This window comes from Euphorbia lathyris, chromosome 1 (assembly GCF_963576675.1).
Source record: "Euphorbia lathyris chromosome 1, ddEupLath1.1, whole genome shotgun sequence".
NCBI classification, from domain to species: Eukaryota; Viridiplantae; Streptophyta; class Magnoliopsida; order Malpighiales; family Euphorbiaceae; genus Euphorbia; species Euphorbia lathyris.
The window spans coordinates 110,790,797-110,810,547 of record NC_088910.1 but is presented as its reverse complement, the minus strand read 5'-3'; the positions used below and the strand labels follow the sequence as shown (position 1 = coordinate 110,810,547).

The 19,751-nt window shown below is 37.6% G+C and overlaps 2 protein-coding genes across 2 annotated transcripts; one reads left to right on the top strand and one right to left on the bottom strand.

The window, feature by feature from the left end:
- Positions 1 to 10,715: 10,715 nt before the first annotated feature.
- Positions 10,716 to 14,218, top strand: LOC136210606 (uncharacterized). Its single transcript, XM_066001942.1, has 7 exons — positions 10,716 to 11,206; positions 12,065 to 12,124; positions 12,213 to 12,295; positions 12,659 to 12,723; positions 12,804 to 12,837; positions 13,086 to 13,156; positions 13,745 to 14,218. The coding sequence occupies exons 1-7, from the start codon at positions 10,915 to 10,917 to the stop codon at positions 13,833 to 13,835; spliced, it is 696 nt and encodes a 231-aa protein (XP_065858014.1). The 5' UTR covers positions 10,716 to 10,914; the 3' UTR covers positions 13,836 to 14,218.
- An 885-nt stretch (positions 14,219 to 15,103) lies between these two features.
- Positions 15,104 to 16,097, bottom strand: LOC136213514 (uncharacterized). Its single transcript, XM_066002831.1, has 2 exons — positions 15,925 to 16,097; positions 15,104 to 15,834 (listed from the first exon to the last, which is right to left on the bottom strand). Exons 1-2 carry the CDS (start codon positions 15,982 to 15,984, stop codon positions 15,241 to 15,243), a joined length of 654 nt encoding a protein of 217 aa, XP_065858903.1. The 5' UTR covers positions 15,985 to 16,097; the 3' UTR covers positions 15,104 to 15,240.
- Between the last annotated feature and the right edge of the window lie 3,654 nt (positions 16,098 to 19,751).

Sequence of the window (19,751 nt, the reverse complement as noted above, 5' to 3'; positions counted from 1 at the left end):
TTCATTAAGAAAAAGGGTAAGGATACCCTGCTGGCTCAGATACACGTAGATGATATAATCTTTGGTGCTACTAATGAATCTATGCACAAAGAATTTAGTAAACAGATGCAAACTGAGTTCGAGATGTCTATGATGGGCGAACTCAACTTTTTCCTTGGACTTCAAATCAAGCAAGGGAAGAATGACATCTTCATTAGTCAGTCTAAGTACGCCAAAGAAATGTTAAATAAATTCGATATAGAAGAATGTAAGCCCATATCTACCCCAATGGGTACTGACACTGTCCTTTGTGCTGACGAAAAAGGTAAGTCAGTAGATAGCAAATTATATCGAGGTATGATTGGCTCTTTACTTTATCTTACTGCTAGTAGGCCTGACATTCAGTACTCAGTATGTTATTGCGCAAGATACCAAGCTGACCCCAGAGAATCTCATCTTATAGCTGTGAAAATAATTTTTAGATATTTGCAAAGATCAGTTAATGCAGATTTATGGTATCCAAATTCAAATGACTTTACACTCATTGGATACACTGATGCTGACTATGGACGGGACAAGCTAGAGCGTAAGAGTACTTCTGGAGGATGTCACTTCCTTGGAAGCTGTCTAGTGTCTTGGTTCAGCAAGAAGCAGTCATCAGTTGCCCTGTCTACAACTGAAGCTGAGTACATTGCTGCTGGAAGCTGTGTGGCCCAGGTCCTATGGATTAAGCAACAACTTGAGGATTATGGAGTGCAAATAGAAACTATCGAAGTCAAGTGCGACAATAAAAGCGCTATTGACCTGTCCAAAAATCCAACCCGACACAGCATGATGAAGCATGTCAGCATAAGGCATCACTTCATCAGAGACCATATACTCAAGGGTGAGATCAAGCTGACCTACGTACCAACAGATGAACAGCTTCCGGATATCTTCACAAATGCTTTGGCTCATGAGCAATTCAGCATACTAAGGGAAGCTATCGGTATGTGTAATCCTCTTCAATAATATGTGCTAAAATAATATTGAGTGATTATACTATATGCTGAGTAGTTATTGCATGCTAAGTAACTTCCACAAACTGAGCAGTTTCGAATAACATAGAATCACCTTATGCTGAGTAGACATATATGCTGAGTGATTACTATAGGTTGAGTTACTTTGCATAGAAATTTATTCTACGTAAAACTGAGCCCTCAGTATATCAAACGTTTAGAATTCTACATACTGAGTAAATCCACTTGCACATTAAATGCTAGCACGCACCATTAAATAGCCACCTAGGATGACATAAGCGTAATAATTAGAAAACACATGCGTCGAACATATCATTAATGCCAGAGATAATTGTTGTTTGATCATCTCGAGGTCCAACCGCCACTTCAACGTATCAGATCAACTCGACACCCCTATAAATAGTGGACGAATTCCCACTCATATCTCTTTACACTCGAAAATTCTGGCATTCAATCTCTCACTCTCTTGAATCCTAAAACTTCTCGAAAATCCTTGAGAATATCATGTCTAATTCTCAAAACATCTCCGGTGCCGATTACGATAAAAATCGTTTCGATGAAAATCCTTCGTCTCATACTGAGCAGGAACGTGAGGAGACCTCAACTAAGTCTCAAGGACTTGGTCAGCCTGACCAATCTAAGGTCACCACTCCAAGAAATAATTCTCATGCTGACCAAGCAACTCCATCAAAGAAACAGAAAAAGGAGAATGGAAAGAAACCAAAGGAAAACACCTATTCTCTGGTTTTTAATAGCGTAAGGGGATGCAAGGTCGATCGTTCCCGCTGGTTTTCTAAGGGGTTTGTAGAAGCTGAACAACCCTTTTATGAATGGATCTCCAAAAATGGCTGGACCGAGCCGTTTTCTCTCCGTGAAGCCACCTATCCTGAATTGGTAAGGGAATTCTACACCAATTTAAAAGCTGCTGCTGATGACAGTGACTACATGGTTACCAAGGTCAAAGGGAAGAAAATCTTCGTCAATCCTCCCTATCTCGCTACACTGCTTAAACTGAAGAATGAAGGAACGAACTCAGAACCACAAATGACTAACAAAATCGACTACCCTATTGAGTTCTGTAAACCCCCTGGTCACAAAGGAGAAATTGCTAGCACCTGTATGGGTCAAAATCAGAAAATGGCCCACTATATTCTGACCAATTTCATATTTCCTAAGGTCAACTCCCAATCCTCCTCATCTAACTTTGAACAGTGCTTTATCTGGCATATGCTGACCTACAAGCCACTCACATGCTCGTGTTTCTTGTCGGCGCATTTCAACGAAGTACCGGCACACTCAGGCTAGGATCTCTTATCACCCGCATACTCATGGACTACAAAGTGATCTTGGTCGAGGAAATTGAAGTTTGGGGTACGGAAATTACTGCTGGCATACTATTCGGTTTGGCCTACGACCAACCCATCCTACCCAAAAAAGGAAAGGGGCCATGGTTGAAGAAGCACAAGATGTGCCAACCAAGAAGGGAAAGAAAGTAGTGATAAAACATCCCACTGACCGCACAAGACAGGATAAAAAGCGAAAAGCTGACCAAGCCGCTAAGGACGTTAACACGGCTCTAAAGAAAATTTGTGTTGTCTCAAGTGCACAAAAAGCTGATACTGAGCAAGCTAAGTCAGCAGGAAAAAGGCCAGTTGAGCCTGAGGAAGAAAGTGAGGATACTCCGGAGGTACCTCTGAAGAAGAAGAAGAAAACTTCTGGGTTGAACCCAATAGATGCCACACCTCTTGACTTTGTTGTCTCCGACAACTCCCACTTTGTGAGAAGCCAAGAGATTGATCTTGAGAAAACCCCTACTGACCAGGAAGATGAATTGGGTGATATTGGAGGTCAGTTCGATTCTGAGAAGACATTTGATGATGAGATAGTGGCTGCTGAGCAGAATAAGTCAGTTGATGCTGAGCCAACTAAAAAGCAAGCTGAGTCAACAGCAAAAGACAAAGCGGTGAAAAATATCCATGCTGACCTAGGGCTGAACTCTTCTTCTGAGTCTTTTGACTCTATTCCAGCAGATCCCTCACCTCCAACCAAAGAGGTCAACTCCGATAAGCGTTTCAAATGCAAGGCTCACAAGTCTAACCTCATCGACCTACTGGATGATTCCCCGCTCAGAGAACCAATCACTGACCTGACCAGACTTTAGTTTGAATTCTTCTCCACCGACACTGAGCCAACTCCAGACAAATTCAAGGAAAAGCAAGCCTCTGTTTCTCAAGCTGAGTAACAAGCCGACCAAGCTGCTTCCAAAGGTCAAATTTCTACCAAGCAAGTGCTCGAAGTCCAAACTGCTCAAGATAACGAGCAAGCAAAGGAAAATCCTACTCAAGTCAGCTCTGAGTTGCCTCAACCTCCTGCATCTACTCAACCTCAGACTGATACTGAGCAGGTCAATATCTCTACCGATCCATCTCTTCCTACTCCTGTATCGCAGAATGATGACCAGTCAGTTCCTGATGCTGACCTGAATAAAAGCCCAGCTGCTGACCAAGCTGGCACATCTCTTTTTGGAAAGCACCACACTCCTCCACCATCCGGTGCTACCCATATTCCAGCCGTTGAGTAAAATCCTGACACAACTTATACTTACCTGAATGCCACTGAGTCTGGGCATAGAATCATTGACTCAGCTTAATCCCTACTCTAGGATATTAACCAAACTCATGCCGATGCTGCTGGGTCTGTCCATGTTGAGCCTACACAAATCTCCTCTGTCACTCAGCTCTTGAACGAGATCAAGGGTCTCACATATTTGGTGAGTGTCATGACTACCTTCGCTTCTCAACAACCCAAGCAAGAATCTATCGTGAAGCTGGCTGAACTCCAGCTGACGATGGTGAACCACATGAACGCCATCCAAGGGTAACTCAATGTCATCTCAGTTGTGAAATCAACATATGCAACCTCTGCTGAGGTTAATCAACACTTCACCCAGCTGACCTCTGAGCTGACCGGAGCTCGTGAACTAATCTCCTCCTCCTCCCAGTGTTCCATCGAGCAAATTGGTGAAGCCATTCGTCTACTCAACTTGAGTAAAGAAGAAATGGACACTGACCAAGTGAAGACCGATGAGATTCTGCAGTACTCTCAAGCCACATTTAAACATGTCCGGCATACAAATGCTCAACGTCAGTTCTATGATGTGGCTTTGCTCAAGATGTATCATCAAGCATATGCCAAGATGACTGACACTATCACTTGGATCGGGAAATCTCAAGAGTATCTTCTCAGTATGCTCAGTGCTACCATTAGGATCCCCACTTCCACTCTAGATGATGGCATGGCAGTTTTCAACGGTCTTAAGGAGAGTATGAGTCAACTCCAAGCGTACTCATCAAAACTGACTCGTGTTGTTCTTCATGACACCTTTTCTCCTCCTCAACCCGATGCTGGTAAAACGGGGGAGAAAGAACGAGCTGATGGAACTCAGCACAAATCGGGGGAAGCATGTGGTTCCGGAACTCAGCCCAAGCCAGGCAATCAGGGTCAGCAACAAAGAATCGCCAAAGGCAAAGGCATTGTTAACCAAGCTCAAGTCAACAGGAAGAAATAGATTAGCCAGTCTTAGATCTTAACTTGTAGTGTTATCTGGCGTGTTCTATTTTGTTAATGCTGACCATCTATCTATCTTAAGCATTTTTTTTTATTTCAAACTGACTTATCTATATGCGATGTTTACTTGTGCTATATGCTGATCTGTCTTAAATGAACAAACAAACAAAATTAAAAAGGGACATACAAGTAAAATATACTCAGTACACATTAGCTCTGATACATCTTTTCATTACTCTGATACATGACTCCATAAAAACTCTGATACCTAAACTGACCGTGTATCACACTGAGTAAATATATGTTCCAAGCATTGACCTCTTCTGAAAGCTGACCTAGGCTCATCTGAATTAGATCTTGGAAGGTCTAGAATTGAACTAAGTCAGTAATAGCATGTCTTAATTTCTCTCAATTAAATCTTAGAAGGTTTAGAGTTAAATTGAGTCAATAGATGCAACCCTCACGGGGGAGTAACTTCAGAAGAATGAAAGATAATTCAATCATGGGGAATTTCAAAACTGAGTTCCATAATTAAATATTTTGCCAACATCAAAATGGGGGAGTTTGTTGAAACACCTTTCCACATGATTTTGATTTGACAAAATTATTTAAGTTAATCCATGATTAAGACAATTAAATTTAAGTGCTTTGATTTAATTGTACTAATGTGTTTGTTCAATGCTGAGTATGATTATAAGTAAGAACAGGAATCAAAAGTAAGACAAAATGAAGTCAGCATGAGAACATAGCACGAGCTGAGTAAACTTATAACTTAGCATAAAAGAAGATCTTCACCATTATTGGCTAGCCTGCCTTCCATTGTTCCGAGGATCTTCACCATATCATCAATCTTTTCCTCCATCCCACTTTTGGGCCTTTGCCCCTGGTTTTGGTTCTGGTTCTGATTGGGTGGAGGAGCTGCAAATCCTGGTGGTCCCAGAGCCGCCTGGTTGTTGGACCAACTGAACCCTGGGTGATTTTGTCTCCAAGGTGCGTTGTAAGGCCCAAACTGTTTGATGTAGTTCACAGACTCGATAACCATCGGGCATTCAACGTTCTTGTGACCGCCACTACAAAGTTCACACTTTGCCACAACCTCAGGTTTCTGAAACTGAGCTACCAGGAGGTCCATCTTCTCAGTCAGTGCTGCAATTTGTGGATCAGGTTCTGCAGGTGTACTAGGGGCAGCTACTGCAAATACTCCCCTCCTCTGACTTGGCTTTTCTATTTGCCAATGTGCACTTCTCTCGGCTAGCTCCTTTACCAGACTGTAAGCTTGAGCTGCCGTCTTGTTGAACAGATTACCTCCTGTCGCTGCATCCAGTGAAGCTCTGCTAGCAGAAGTGATACCGGAGTAGAACAAGTCAACAAGATGGTGAACCTCAAAACCGTGGTGGGGGCACTTCCTCAACAATTTCTGAAATCTCTCCCAGGCCAGATGCAGGTTCTCACTCTCAAATTGTCGGAACGAAGTGATGTCGCTCTTGAACTGTGTAGTCTTCGACGGTGGGAAGAATTTAGCCAAGAATGCGGCCATTGTGACGTTCCAATCAGTCAGAGAACCCGGTGCTAGTGAGCTCAGCCAGTCTGCAGCATCATCCTTCGGAGAAAACCTGAACAGCTTCATGAAAACTTGTTCAGGCGTCACATCCTTGTACTTGAATGTGCCGCAGTATTCCATGAATTTGTTGAGGTGTGCATTGGGATCTTCATGGTAATCCCCACCGAATTGACCCGAATTCTGGATCATCTGAATCATTGCCGGTTTGATCTCAAAGGAGGCTGCCGCAATCTCGGGATCAAGGATGCTGGAGGTCGCAGCCGGCCTCTGTGCCTTCAGCAATTCCATAATAGACCTGTCTGCCATTGGTTCCTCTTCACAAACTTCCTCTTGGATTGTTGTGTTGAAGTTCTCGTCGGCTCTCTGTCTAAGCGAGGCTGCCTGGCGTTCTTTCCTTATCCTGCGAGAAATACGGTCTATATCAGGATCAAACCGTAATGGAGAATGACTCTGAGAACGTCGGTTCATGGTAAGCCAAACAAACAAACTGCACCAATCAAAATTAAACTAATCAAAATTACAGTAGTCCCCGACAACGGCGCCAAAAACTTGATGCTCGTAAAGTATATAGCAATTAACAGGACAAGTGTATCCTATCGCATCAAGTAATACAGTGCTAAGCACGAGATCGAACCACAAGGACTACTATCCTAATCAGCCAAATTCAACTGGGAATTTGTCTATTCAGCGGGGTCGAAAGCAATTTGGTTGATAAACTACAGAAATAAATGCCTAAACTAGGAAAGTAATAAACAGAACATGCCGCAGGGTGGATTGTGATTTAATGTAGTTACAATCTAGGTAGGGGAATTCATTGATTAAATATTACGAATGAGGTAAAAGGGGTTCAGGTTTAAGCTTAACCAAAGATTGAAGGTAATTGCCCCTAAGTGAAAGACTAATGTGATCAGTATTGTCTTTCATATTCACATGCACTTGGGTGACGGCTTGATTAGGCATATACCCTAGGTCATGCAAAACATTAGGTTCATTGGCAATTAAGGCTTAAGCCGTAGCCCAGCCACGAAGCCTTATTCCTAGTGGTCTCTAGAGAAGTCAGGTTTATGCGAATTCGGTGAAGATGGTTCCTTGGTCAGAAACCATTCTTCCTATCATCTAACCAACATCAGGGGATACAAGCATTAGGCACATTATATACAAAAACGTGCTAGTTGAGCATTATCAATGCTCATTCTAGCAATTAATCATGTTCCTAATGTCATTTAGGCATAAGGCACACACAACCTAATCAGATCAATAGCAAGTCTTAAACCCTAAACCCTAACATTCACAGTAATCTCAACAGTTTCATCCCCATCCTAGATTGGATGGAGATCAGTTCATAGACGAACCAATCCAAGCATAAATGTAATTAATGATAGACGAAATCATGTTTAAACAAATGCAATAGAGATTAAGGGAAAGAGATAGAAAATCCAAAACCCGTTTTGTCTGATTACAATGTAAACAAGGTAGAGCCTCCACCCCTTGAGCAGTTCTTCGAATACAAAAAGAAAAATAAACTACACTGCAGAAATTAAAGGTCCTATTCTAGTGTTTCTGGTGGAAAAAGAGAAAAAACGATCCCTAGGTCATATGTTAAGCTGCCTATTTATAGTGATAGGCAGCAACCCTAGGCTTCTTGGGGGGTAAAAATGGCATTTCCCGAGCAATTTAGGCTCAATTAGGCTTAATTGGTCGAGTTTCCAGCTGGGGAGAGACGTTTTTGCGCCTCTCCCGCCTCGTCTCGCCGAGACAAGGACTGTCTCGTCGAGACGAGTGGGTGTCTCGTCGAGACATCCCAGTGTCTCGGCGAGACACTGCCTGTCTCGGCGAGACAGGCATGTGTCTCGACGAGACAGGCTCCCAAATGGGGCAAACTTCGGGTTCTTCTTCCGTTTTAGTCCTTAGGCTTCCGAAATCCGCTCTAATAGTCCCTGATGAGTCCCAAAAGTGCTTCGACGGTCCTTGGATTGTCCGGGTTTGCTCCAAAAGGTCCGGGTCTGATTCGGGAATACTCGACTACGCCTTCAAACACCTGAAAACACGGAAACTGCCATAAATACTCGAAAAGACTTATTTTTGCAAAAAGCGGGTGAAAGCTGTACAAAAGCTAAAGGAAACAAAGCAAAAATGCACTAAAAAGGTTCTAAAACTCCTATATAAATGGGAGCTATCATATACCACCCCCTTTTGGGTATAAAATTTGACTTATCCCTCATCTGTCCCACTCGTCTATCTCCCAAACAAACATGAGTAGGGCTGTAAATGAGCCGAGCCGCTCATGAGCGGCTCGGTGGTCGGCTCGATAAAAGCTCGGCTTGACTCGATTTGTAAACGAGCCGCTCGTGAGCACGATTTACTAGCTCGGTATATATTATAACAAAACCCTAAATCTATCGACAGCTATTGAGTGTCCGATCCACAGTTTTTACCTTGAGGAAGATATGTCGGTGAAGTAGCTAAACCAATATATCTTTTTTCCTTCACTCTTTTCTGTCCTCTTGTACGATCTATTCCAGTCGTGAGAAGCAAAGCTAGATCTTCTTCAAGACTGGATCTTGAGCAGCAAATAGAGAAAGAAAGGAGGCTTAGAATGGATCTTGCTTTTAGATCTTGAGAAGCAAATAGAAAAAGAAAGGAGGTTCAAAGATAAGGATGGATCTTGAGTAGCTTACATTTAGATTCATTTTAATTCCAGCTTTCATTGTTTGAGGAGCAAAGAAGCAATGTTTTTATCTTTTTAATTGTTTACTGTAATTTTTTTTATAGGAGTTGTTTACTGTAAATTAGTTCTTCTTTTTTATCTTTCTAATTATTTTACTGTAAATTAATAATGAATGGTGTTGCAAGAGTATTAGATTTTTAGGTATATTTAAAAAAATCCCCACTTTTATGCACCTGGGTTCTTACGTGGGTTTATTCTTTTCACGTTTCCACATTCAATTGACGAATGTGAAGGCTGCATTTAAATTGATTTTGTTTGTATATTTCAAATTATGTGTAATTTAACAATTATTGATAAAGATTTTATTAAAAAAAATTACGGTTTACCACTCGTTTTGGTTAACCATTGAAAGAAAAAGGTAAATGGTTAAAAACCGATAACCGAACAATCTCACCGAAAAAACCGGTTAACCATTATTACTATTACGGTTAACTGATATTAATGGACAAGTTTTAGTTTTAATGTATTAAAAACCAATAGGTTCGGTTTCGGTTAATAAAATACTCTAATGGACTGATTAACCAAATCGTTCCCACCCTTAACCTCTCTAACCTGAATTATACCTGGTAAAAAACTATTTGAGTGTAAAAATTAAAATTTGGTAAATCGTTATGGAATTGAGAGGGGTTTAATGAGAAAAGTACAAAAATAAACCTTGTGGTTACATCTGTTTTCGATCAGCATCCTTGTAGTTTAAAAGTTTACAAAATGGTACCTTGAGGTTCATTTCGTTAACAAACACATACCAAATTGACTAACGGTGTTAAAAGTCAAATGGAAAAGAATTAATTTGATCCTTATATTTATTTATTTTATAAATTAATCCTCATTATTATCTAATTGTCATAAACAAACCCCAAAATAAAAAATAAACATCCACTATACCATTTTCTTTTTCTCTTTAATTTCTTCTTTTTCTTCTTTCTCTCTTCTCTCATCTTTTTTAATTTTTCCCTCTCTAAAATCAATTTGGGTATAATTAAAGAGAGAAACTATCAACGAAATCATGTAAGCTCAAATTACAGAAACCCTATTGTTTTTATGGAGTATGTAGTATTATCTTATTGTTTTTATTCTATAACCGGGTAGATATCTTTAGAGACCCTTATGCTGCTGAAAATTCAACCCTGGGAGCTGCTTTTGATAACGGGTCAAGCCGTGTTACTGCAATTCATAGATAAATGATGGAATTCGTCACTAATTCATCATCTTCAGCCAATGCGACTACTGATCATAACGATGTGGGAGTGCAAAATCCTGCAATTTGTGGTAATTTGATTGATCGTAAGGGTTATGCTAACTCATGTGAGTACTTGAAAGCAAACCCAGCCTGTTCATCTGGTGGGTTCTTTGATTATATCAAATTTTTATACTGCGATTTCGGTGATTTTAGAGTATCGGTCTGTTTAATATTTGGGTATTTGGCTTGTGGCTTTGTTTTTTTTTTATTAGATGCGGTTGATAGTTTTTATAATTTGAGTTTACTTGATTTCGTTGATTCTTTCTTTAATTATACTCCAAATTGATTCTAGAAAGAGAAAAATTAAGAAAGATGAGAGAGAAGATAGAAAGAATAAAAAAAAAATTAAAAAAATAGTATAATTGATTTTTATTTTTTATTTTGACTGTTTTTGTGATAATTAGATAATAAGGGGGTTTAATTTATAAAATAAATAAATATAAGGACCAAATTATCTATTTTTTCTTTGACTTTTAACACTGCTAGTCAATTTGGTATGTGTTTGCTAACGGAATGAAACTCAAGGTACCATTTTGTAAACTTTTAAATCACAACTATGCGGGGAAGGTTTATTTTTATATATGTATTTTTTTTTTAATTTAAATTTAATTTTGTTGAGAATAAGAAAATGTTGAGGGTATGGAATTGGGAGGAAAAAAATGGCAGTTTGAATTCTGGATCATGAAATTGTAGAAAACCTGGATTTTGGAACCATCAGATCAAAACTTTGAAAACCTCACTGTCGAGCAGAGCCACAAAATCTAAGCCAGTCCCTGTCTACTGTCTGTCTTCTTCTACTAGGTTTTTATTTCTCTCGAAAATGGGGGCCATTAGAATCACCACAAACATGATCCTTAAGGAGGTTCTCAGTCACAGGCTACTATTGCCTTCTTCCTTATCACCATCACCTTCTCTCCGTCTCTCGCTGCCTACCCTAGGTGCCACTTCTCTGCAATTCACACGCCGCGAATTCAGTTTCACCCGGATTCGATGCGCCGCCTCCGATGACAAGAAGGTTTCTTCTCGTCTCTCGCAGGTTCAGCAGCTTCTACAAGAAGCTGAGGAGCGAGCCGCCGCTGCTGGGAATGAGCCGCCCCCAAAAATCACAATTGGTACTTCAACTTATCTTTTTCCCTTTCTCTATTATGATAAAAAGTATATAGAAATACAAATGATTCACTCACTTCTGGGTTTTCAAGTTTCTGAAATTGAAGGGAAGTAAAACAATTGGTTCAGTTGCGGTGTCCTGTTCATAATTAGTTTGCCTTGTTCCCTTTTAAGCTACTTGAAATTGGAAGAGAATGAGATTAAATTTTTCTGATTGCAAGTTAAAATCAGAAAAAATGAACGCGGGAGAACAATGAGTCAGGCTTTATTGAATTTCACCTCTCCTTATTTTGTCATTTATAAGTAATAAGCCAAATTTGTGAGCTTTAGATTACAAGGGAGCTGGGTTAGAAGGGAAGAGAATATCTGGATTATATGTTTTATTAATAAAAGGCTGCTTTTCTTTAACCCAGCAATCGTAAGCTTCTTCTTTTACTTTGGTTGCCATGTTAATTGCACTAAGTTTAAGTTATAAATGAAAACTAATCCTTTGGGTGATAGCTTCAATCAGGTAATCTGTGTGTTCTTTTGCCAGTCCTAACCTTATGCCTGAAACTCAATCTGCTGCAATTGACATTCCTGAATCCTGTATGAGTGCTTCCTGTGATTCTTTTTCTTTCTCTGATTGCATATATGTTTCTTGTCTATTTGCACCTGATTGGCATATACTGGAAGTGGTTCTGTTGTTTCTAATTTGAGATTCTCGGAAAGTTCTGCTAATTTCTTCTGCACTATTTGGAAATAGTAGAGTGCGTCTTCTACTATTAAAACCTGGATTACCATCTTAGGTTTGAATTTATCATGTGTATTCTTTGTTCACTTGAATATTATATTTATGCTACTTCATCAATGTTTCTATGTAGATCATGTCAATGTGAGTTTTGCTAGGAGTGGTGGGCCTGGAGGCCAGAATGTGAATAAAGGTTTGTTCCATTCACGACTTCATCATTTTCTTAGGATCTCTATCTCTGAGGACTTGTACTGAGTGCATTTTTTATCTAACTGGGACAGTGAGCACCAAGGTGGACATGCGCTTCAATGTTCAAAATGCATACTGGTTAAGTGAAAGAATCAGGGAGAAGATTATGCAAACGGTTTGTTTCTTCTACTTAAAGAATTTTTCAGTAGGAAATGTAATTCAAATTTTGATTGAGGATCTGCATCTGCCAGTGATGGTCACTGCACATAGAATTTAGACTGTCGGGATTTTTTTTTTGAGAATACCCTAAATTTAGAGAATTGCCAATTTTAAAAGGAAAAAGACAGTTGAAAATGGAAATAAGTGCACAACAAGGAGGTGAGATATTTATTTTACTATTACTCCTTTCTTTTGGGGGTCCAGTTTTTCTGACATTAAGGTTATACAATGAACGAATCATCAAATATGTCCCTGTTGTTTGTTTTGTCTTCTAGAATTACTATTTTTTGTAAACTAAATATTTTATGCTCATTAACAGGAAAAGAATCGAATCAACAAGGAGGGAGAGATTGTGATTTCTTCAACAAAGACTAGAACCCAGAAGTCACTTTCTGTCCTTTGTTCAAATTTTTCCTTGTACTTGATGCTGTAGATTTTGCTTTAATTCTACTATTTTCCCTCAGGGGTAACATTGAAGACGCTTTGGCAAAGCTACAGGTACCCAAGACTGATAACTTTTACGTAGTTTTAATAACAAATAACTGTGTGCTTGAACTCATAATTTTGAAATTTTTCTCTTTAATTGGTGAGCAGACATTGGGGCACTAGCCCTAATATTGTCTGTTAAATATGATGCCTATCAGCTAATAACCAAGCTGTTATACCTAACCTACTCCTGTTAATGTGATGTTTTCAACATGTTGGCTACTTTTCCATTTCTCACGTTTTCTTGATGACCTAAACAGGCTATTATTGATGCTGCTTCTTATGTTCCACCTCCTCCCTCAGAAGAGCAAAAGAAGAAAATTGCTAAGATGTATGAGCTCTATTATCTATTCATGTTCTACAATCATATAATTAATTATTGGAAAAAAAAAAAGAATCCCGAGGCCCCTCATCATTCTGATTTTGGTGGATTCTTTCATTTAACACATTAAGTTCCTAATCTTTATGGTTACATTAAGCCCCTGGTGATCAGAAATTTCAGTTTTGAACATAAAACTTGGTTAACAGAGCTTCATTTATTTCATCAGCGTTTGGAATTTGCATTTTTAACAGTTCGAAATTAGGTTTTTATGTGTGATGTAGCTATAGAGAAACTTTAAAAATCTTACTTCGAACTATAACAAAATACAATCTTAGGTTCAGGTGAAATGAGTAATGCTCTTTTTACAGAATTAGGTGTTCACAACTAACTAATCTGTCGTCAAGCTGGGTTTAACGTGATAAAAAAATAAATGATCAAAATCGGAATGATGAAGGGCATCTGGATGCTTTTTGCCTCCAATTATTCTATCTTTAGATTTTATTGAGCAGCTATGTAGTTTGTGTGATGTTAGGATTTCTTTTCCTCTCCATATACACCTAAGTTGAGTATATTATCTATAATTTTCATGCTTTGAAGGGCTGCCATAGGGGAGCAGAAACGACTTAAAAGTAAGAAAGCTCTTTCAGACAAGAAGGCCTTCAGAAGAAGTAGGAACAGCTGGGACTAAATTTCATGAGTTGAAACAATGCACTCTTGGAAAGTTCAGCATGTGTCTCGTAAGATTTTCGAAGGTTAACACATGCACATTTAGGGATACTGGAAATACATTTTTCTGTTTCATGGCAAGAAAATCTAGTTGACAAGGAATGAGAGGAACAAACTGCATAGTGAAGACCCCTAAAGAGCAGAGACTACAAAGACATGATGAGCATAGTATAGTGTGTTTATGGACCTTGTAAGAATCACTTTTCTCTCACAGAATCAATAGTTGTAAATTTGAATGACCATTCAATAAAATTCAGTGGGTACTTAGGGTTTAGTTTGTAGTGGAATGCTTGTAAATTTGGTCATTGATGGCTTCCATAATCTCAATTTTAACATTCTGGATTTTGAATTTGTTTATGTTTCATTTGATTGATAGTGCTGTGAAGTTGAGCCTCTAATGGGAATATTATATGTCAAGAAGAGAATGTACAACTCCATAATATTGCCTTGTTTTTCCAATAAGTTCTGTAGGAAGGAAGCAAGGGTTTATATGAATAAGGTTTTAATTTGGGGATATGGTCATTATTGAATGAACAGGTTTAGTCTCCATGTATAAATAAATAAGACAATGCAATTTTAAAACTAACATTTATTAGATGATATAATTTTAAGATCCATGAATGAAAGATAAGTTTTTTTCCTATTAACAAAAGAAGCGTAAAGTTTCATGTTTTGGTCATCTTCACCGTTTGATCTTTCAATAAGGATTGAAATTGTATTTTTCCTGTTAATAAAAAAAAATTCAATTTTTGTTAATGGGATTTAAAATTGTATCATTTGATAAATGTTAGGTTATTGTTTTGTACATGAATGCGTAATTTGTTCTCTCTCATAACCACGAAGTTAAATTTATACTTTATCCTTTAAATTTATTTTTAACATTTTCAGTAAATATGTATATATGAGCATAAGAAATAATAAAATTTTATCATTTAACGTTTTCAACTTGAAGTCTCGATATTATTTTCAACCTAAAAACATTTTTATTTAGGTCTAAAAATGGAATCAGATGGACACGATATCACAGTTGGAAAATAATCACAGTTTGCGGGATGCTTATTGCATCTCCAACAATTTAAGTACCTAGGCATCTTATTTATATTTATTATTATTATTTTGCACTTCTAGGAGCTTTGATACGTTTTTATGGATAAAATTTTAGGAATTCTTAAGTTTCGGGGTATATTATCACTTCGTTAGAAAGGTTAAGAATAAAACTGGAATTTTATCCCTTTGATATTAAACCTGAGAAAGAATCAGAGAATAAATAAATAAATAAATATCAATTTCTACAAAGAAAACTCAAACCGGCCAAGAATAATCTGTACAAACGAAAACCAGAGAAAATATACCATCTTCTTCAACATTCATCTTCCCTTTCTGATAACATGTTCTTCCCCAGATTGACTATCTATATGTGTAATCCATTTCTTCTCACCCTTCCTTGCCCTTGAATTTCCCCCACTACTTCCTACATGAGCAACATCAAGCCCTTTCCCTACCGGCAAAAACACCGACCTCACAAGCCGCCGAGATTCTTCTTCCACCACACTTCTCCATCTAAAACTCGAAGCTCTTGCGTTTGCGTTCTTGCATACCATAACCGCACCTCGGTTTCCGAGTTTCGCTAGCCTCAAAACCTTGGCAAAATCCTTCCGCCGCGAATCTACTACCAAGAAATCTATGTCTACTACTCGATCCATGACTTCCTCCGCTTCCCCGACGATAATTTCCGGTGACATTCCAGCCTCTGTCATCGCGTATGTGTATTCCGATTTCGATTGTTCATCGGGGACTATGCAAACATGTCTTCCGCCGGTATGACGGCTGGCTATCGCTAAACCGATGCTTGTTGCGATTACACCTCCTTGTGACCATGTTTCTACTATATGCTGAGCGTTCCATCCTGCTGCCATGGCTGAGATCAGCTCCGCTACACTTGATTCTTGGAATAACTCACACTGAAACACACAAAAAAAAAAAATCAAATCTCAAAATTGATTGAAATAGGATCGAAAAAACGAGATTTAGATTTCAGAATCGAAGCTCACCGATTGAACAGTGTCGATGTAGGCCTTTAATGCATTATCAGGAGACCAAACAAGCTTCATTTTCTTCTTCTTCTGCTGTATTTTTTTGATTTCTCGTCTTCGTCTTCTCGCTATAAATTGTGCTGTGTTTTTTCTTGAATAGAAAGTTTAGAATGGGTGGGTTGAAAAAAAAGGAGTTGTTGGGTTTATTTATATATCGGGGGGCAAAAAATGGAACGTTGACATAAAAACCGCGCAAATCCAACGTGTAGCTGAGGATTTGGATTAGCATTATAATATTATTTATTTAACTAATTAGGCCGTGTATGTCTACCAATTTATTTAACTAATTAATTAAGTATATGATTATTATTAATTTTGTTACTAGTTTTCTGTTATTTCTTAGTAGATAAAGTTGCTAACTTTTATCTACTCCAATCCAAATCCACTACACGTAATCCATGTTTGGATTAATTATTTTTCAGTTAATTTGATTCCTTTCCTTGCACACAACTGACAATTCGCATCTTTTTCCATTTTTTTCTTAAAATAAAATAAATTGCTATAACTAAGTTTATTCTTTAATGTGTGATCACATTGTTATTTAATTATTTCCTGAAGAATGTATTTTTATTCTTGTTTAATTAATTAATTACTCGTTATATACTAGTATGTGATACCAAATAAGGATTTGATTTCTTTCAAAAAAAAAAAAAAATAAGGATTTGATTGAGTTATATAAATCATATGAAATTGACACGTTTAGAAAATGGATGGAATTTTCTAAAAAAAGAAAGATATGCAAGGTATAAACATGAAGCGCCTTCATCGTAAATAATAGAGTTTCTTTTCTTCTTTAATTTAAAAAAATAAAGAACAGGGGGAATGATTAATAAAAATGAAATATATATGCAGAAAATCGTGTCAAGATATGATGGCATATATATGATAATCTTTAAGGAAAAATGTTTAGAAAGTTCAATTTCATTTTTTTGATTTCTTGGAATTAAATATTATTTAAGCAAAATTCATAAAGTAGGTAGAATTTTCAAATGGATTCCATGTTTTTTAAGAGAAAAAGATTTAAGAAAATAATATTCATTACATTTTTATTTATTACATATTTTTCTGTTTTATTTTAAAGGAAAACTTCATTAACGGTCTCTTAAAACATTAGAAAAGAAAGGAGGAGGGACAAAACCTCAAACTCCAAGATTAGATGAAGAACCAACCTTTCTAGCCAGAGTATGAGTAGCTCGGTTTGTAAATCTTTTCATGAAAATAACAAATTAGTTATCTAAATCCCTAAAAAGGATTTTACAGTCATTAACAAGTGATACAGGTCGATAGTCCAGTGAAGATTTTAATCTTAAATCCACAAAGATTGTTTCTTCTCAAGTCTAGTTTGAATGAGTGAATCCCAAATCTTGAAGACAAGCTCTCAATAATGGAGGCTAAATTTGATTAATTCATAAAAAGTTGTATTTCATTACAAAAGGCTTATATACCCAGTAAAGATACTAAAATACCCTTACTAGGGTTACAAGCCAAATAAGAGAGAATAGGAATAAAATGGGGTAAGTAATGCAAATAGTAATAAGGAAAATAAGCCTAATGACAAAACATTAAATAGTGTAGTGGAAGAACAGTAATTCAGGAGACATCAGCCCTTGTCCCCTCTAATCCAGCTTGGTGAAGAAGGCAACTCACACGACCCACACGCCGATCGAGTGGAAAGTGACATGCCGTGTCACTACAGGTCTGCCCTTCGGCTCCTTCCGATGGGTTTGTGTTGGAGATAGCTGCACCATTCCCCCTTTTTTCAAAGGAGTTGGACCCCAACTCGTTTCTTGTAGTCTCCATATACCATTGTCTAGGAGACTGCTTTAATCCATACAAAGTCTACCAGAGTAGAAGAATCTACAACTAACGAAGATGAGCATTCAGTTGCTAGAAGCAGGCCAGAAAGACAAAGAAAGCAACCTTTGAGGTTAGCAAATTATGTCACTTTTGCCTATGTTGATGCGCAGGAGACCGAAGGAGTTGGCGATCCTTTAATATATTCAGAAGCCATGTCCGGTGATACTTATGGAAAATGGTTGATAACCATACAAGAGCAGATGAAATCTCTTCACAAAAATAAAACGTAGGAATTGGTAAAACAACAAAAAAAACAAGAAGATTGTCGGTTGTAAATAGCTCTTCAAACGAAAAGATGGCATTCTGGGCATTGAGGATGCTCGATATAAGGCACGATTGGTAGCTAAGGGCTATAGTCAGGTACAAGGAGTTGAATTTAATGATGTTTTCTCTCTTGTTGTTAAACATAGCTCTATTCGTGTTTTGCTTGTATTGGTTGCTATAAATGACATAGAGTTGGAATAACTCGATGTCAAAACCGTCTTCTTACATGGAGAGCTTAAGGAGAAAATCTATATAGGTTTTTAAATTGAAGGCAAAGAAGACCATGTTTGCTTGTTGCAGAAATCATTGTATGGATTAAAGCAGTCTCCTTGACAGTGGTATAAATGGTTTGATTTCTTTATGATTAGGCATGGTTATTTTAGGAGCCAATACGATAGTTTGTTTATTTCACAAAACTTGTAAATGGCTCATTTGTTTATTTGTTACTCTATGTTAATGATATGCTTATTGTTGATATCAATAGATTGAAAGTAGAGCTGAGTAGTAAATTCGAGATGAAAGATTGTGGAGCTGCCAAGAAGATTTTTGGTATGGAGATCCATAGAGATATAGCTGCAAGAACAATTTGTTTAACTCAGAGAAATTTTGTTGAAAAAATGTTGGAGCGATTTGGAATGAAAAATGCTAAACCTGTAAGTACTCCATTTGCTGCTCATTTCAAATTTTCTGATGATCTGTGACACAGTCCAAAAAGGATATTGAATACATGTCACATGTATCTTAGTCTAGTGTTATTGGTAGTATCATGCACACGATGGTTTGTACTCGTCCTGACATTTCACATGAAGTCAGTATAGTTAGTAGATATATGTCTAATCATGGTAAGGGTTATTGGAATGTCGTGAAATAGGTTTTGAGATATTTAAGGGGTAGTACTAATGCTTGTTTGAAATTTGGAACGAGTAAAAGCATGATGGATGGTTATGTTGGTTCAAACAGGTGATCTTGACAGAAGAAGATCCATCACCATGTTATGTGTTTACTCTTGGTAGCAGGGCTATCAATTGGAAAACTACGTAATAGCCTACAGTTGTATTATCCACTATTGAAGTAGAATATATGACTTAGTTGAAGCTGTAAAAGAGGTTATTTGGCTGCGAGGTTTGGCTGGTGAGCTCGGTTCAAATTTGCAAAATAATATAGTTCATTGTGATAGCCAGAGTGTTATATATTTGACAAAGGACCATATGTTTCATGAAAGAATGAAACACATTGATGTGAAGTACCATTTTATTCGAGATATTATTTCTGAAGGGAATATTACTGTCAATAAAATTGGTACAACAGACAATCCAGCCAACATGATGATGAAGCATCTTCCAACAACTAAGTTCAAGCATTGCTTAAACTTGATCGGTATTAACAATAAGTGAGCTAGCCCGAAAGAGTATTACGGCGAAGGAAGACTTTTTTACGAAATTTCAAATCAAGGTGGAGATTTGTGAAGATGATTTCAAATTTCATCACCGACCAAGACCCAATTTCAAAACCGTGATGAATTGTCAAATGTCATTTTTAGTCCATTTTTCTAGTTTTTTTCTTTTGTTCACAAATGATTTTTCCTATAAATAGCATGCATTGTCATATATAGGTTTCAAGTATCTAAGTAATTGACAATCAATTGCTAATTTGAGTAATATTCT

Bases quoted from the DNA above. Each gene is read 5' to 3' on its own strand.
- LOC136210606 (XM_066001942.1), top strand. From the start codon at position 10,915: ATGGGGGCCATTAGAATCACCACAAACATGATCCTTAAGGAGGTTCTC. The intron at 11,207-12,064 runs GTACTTCAACTT...GTTTCTATGTAG, and splicing joins GCCCCCAAAAATCACAATTG to ATCATGTCAATGTGAGTTTT. The intron at 12,125-12,212 runs GTTTGTTCCATT...TAACTGGGACAG, and splicing joins AGGCCAGAATGTGAATAAAG to TGAGCACCAAGGTGGACATG.
- LOC136213514 (XM_066002831.1), bottom strand. From the start codon at position 15,984: ATGAAGCTTGTTTGGTCTCCTGATAATGCATTAAAGGCCTACATCGAC. The intron at 15,835-15,924 runs GTGAGCTTCGAT...TGTGTGTTTCAG, and splicing joins ACATCGACACTGTTCAATCG to TGTGAGTTATTCCAAGAATC.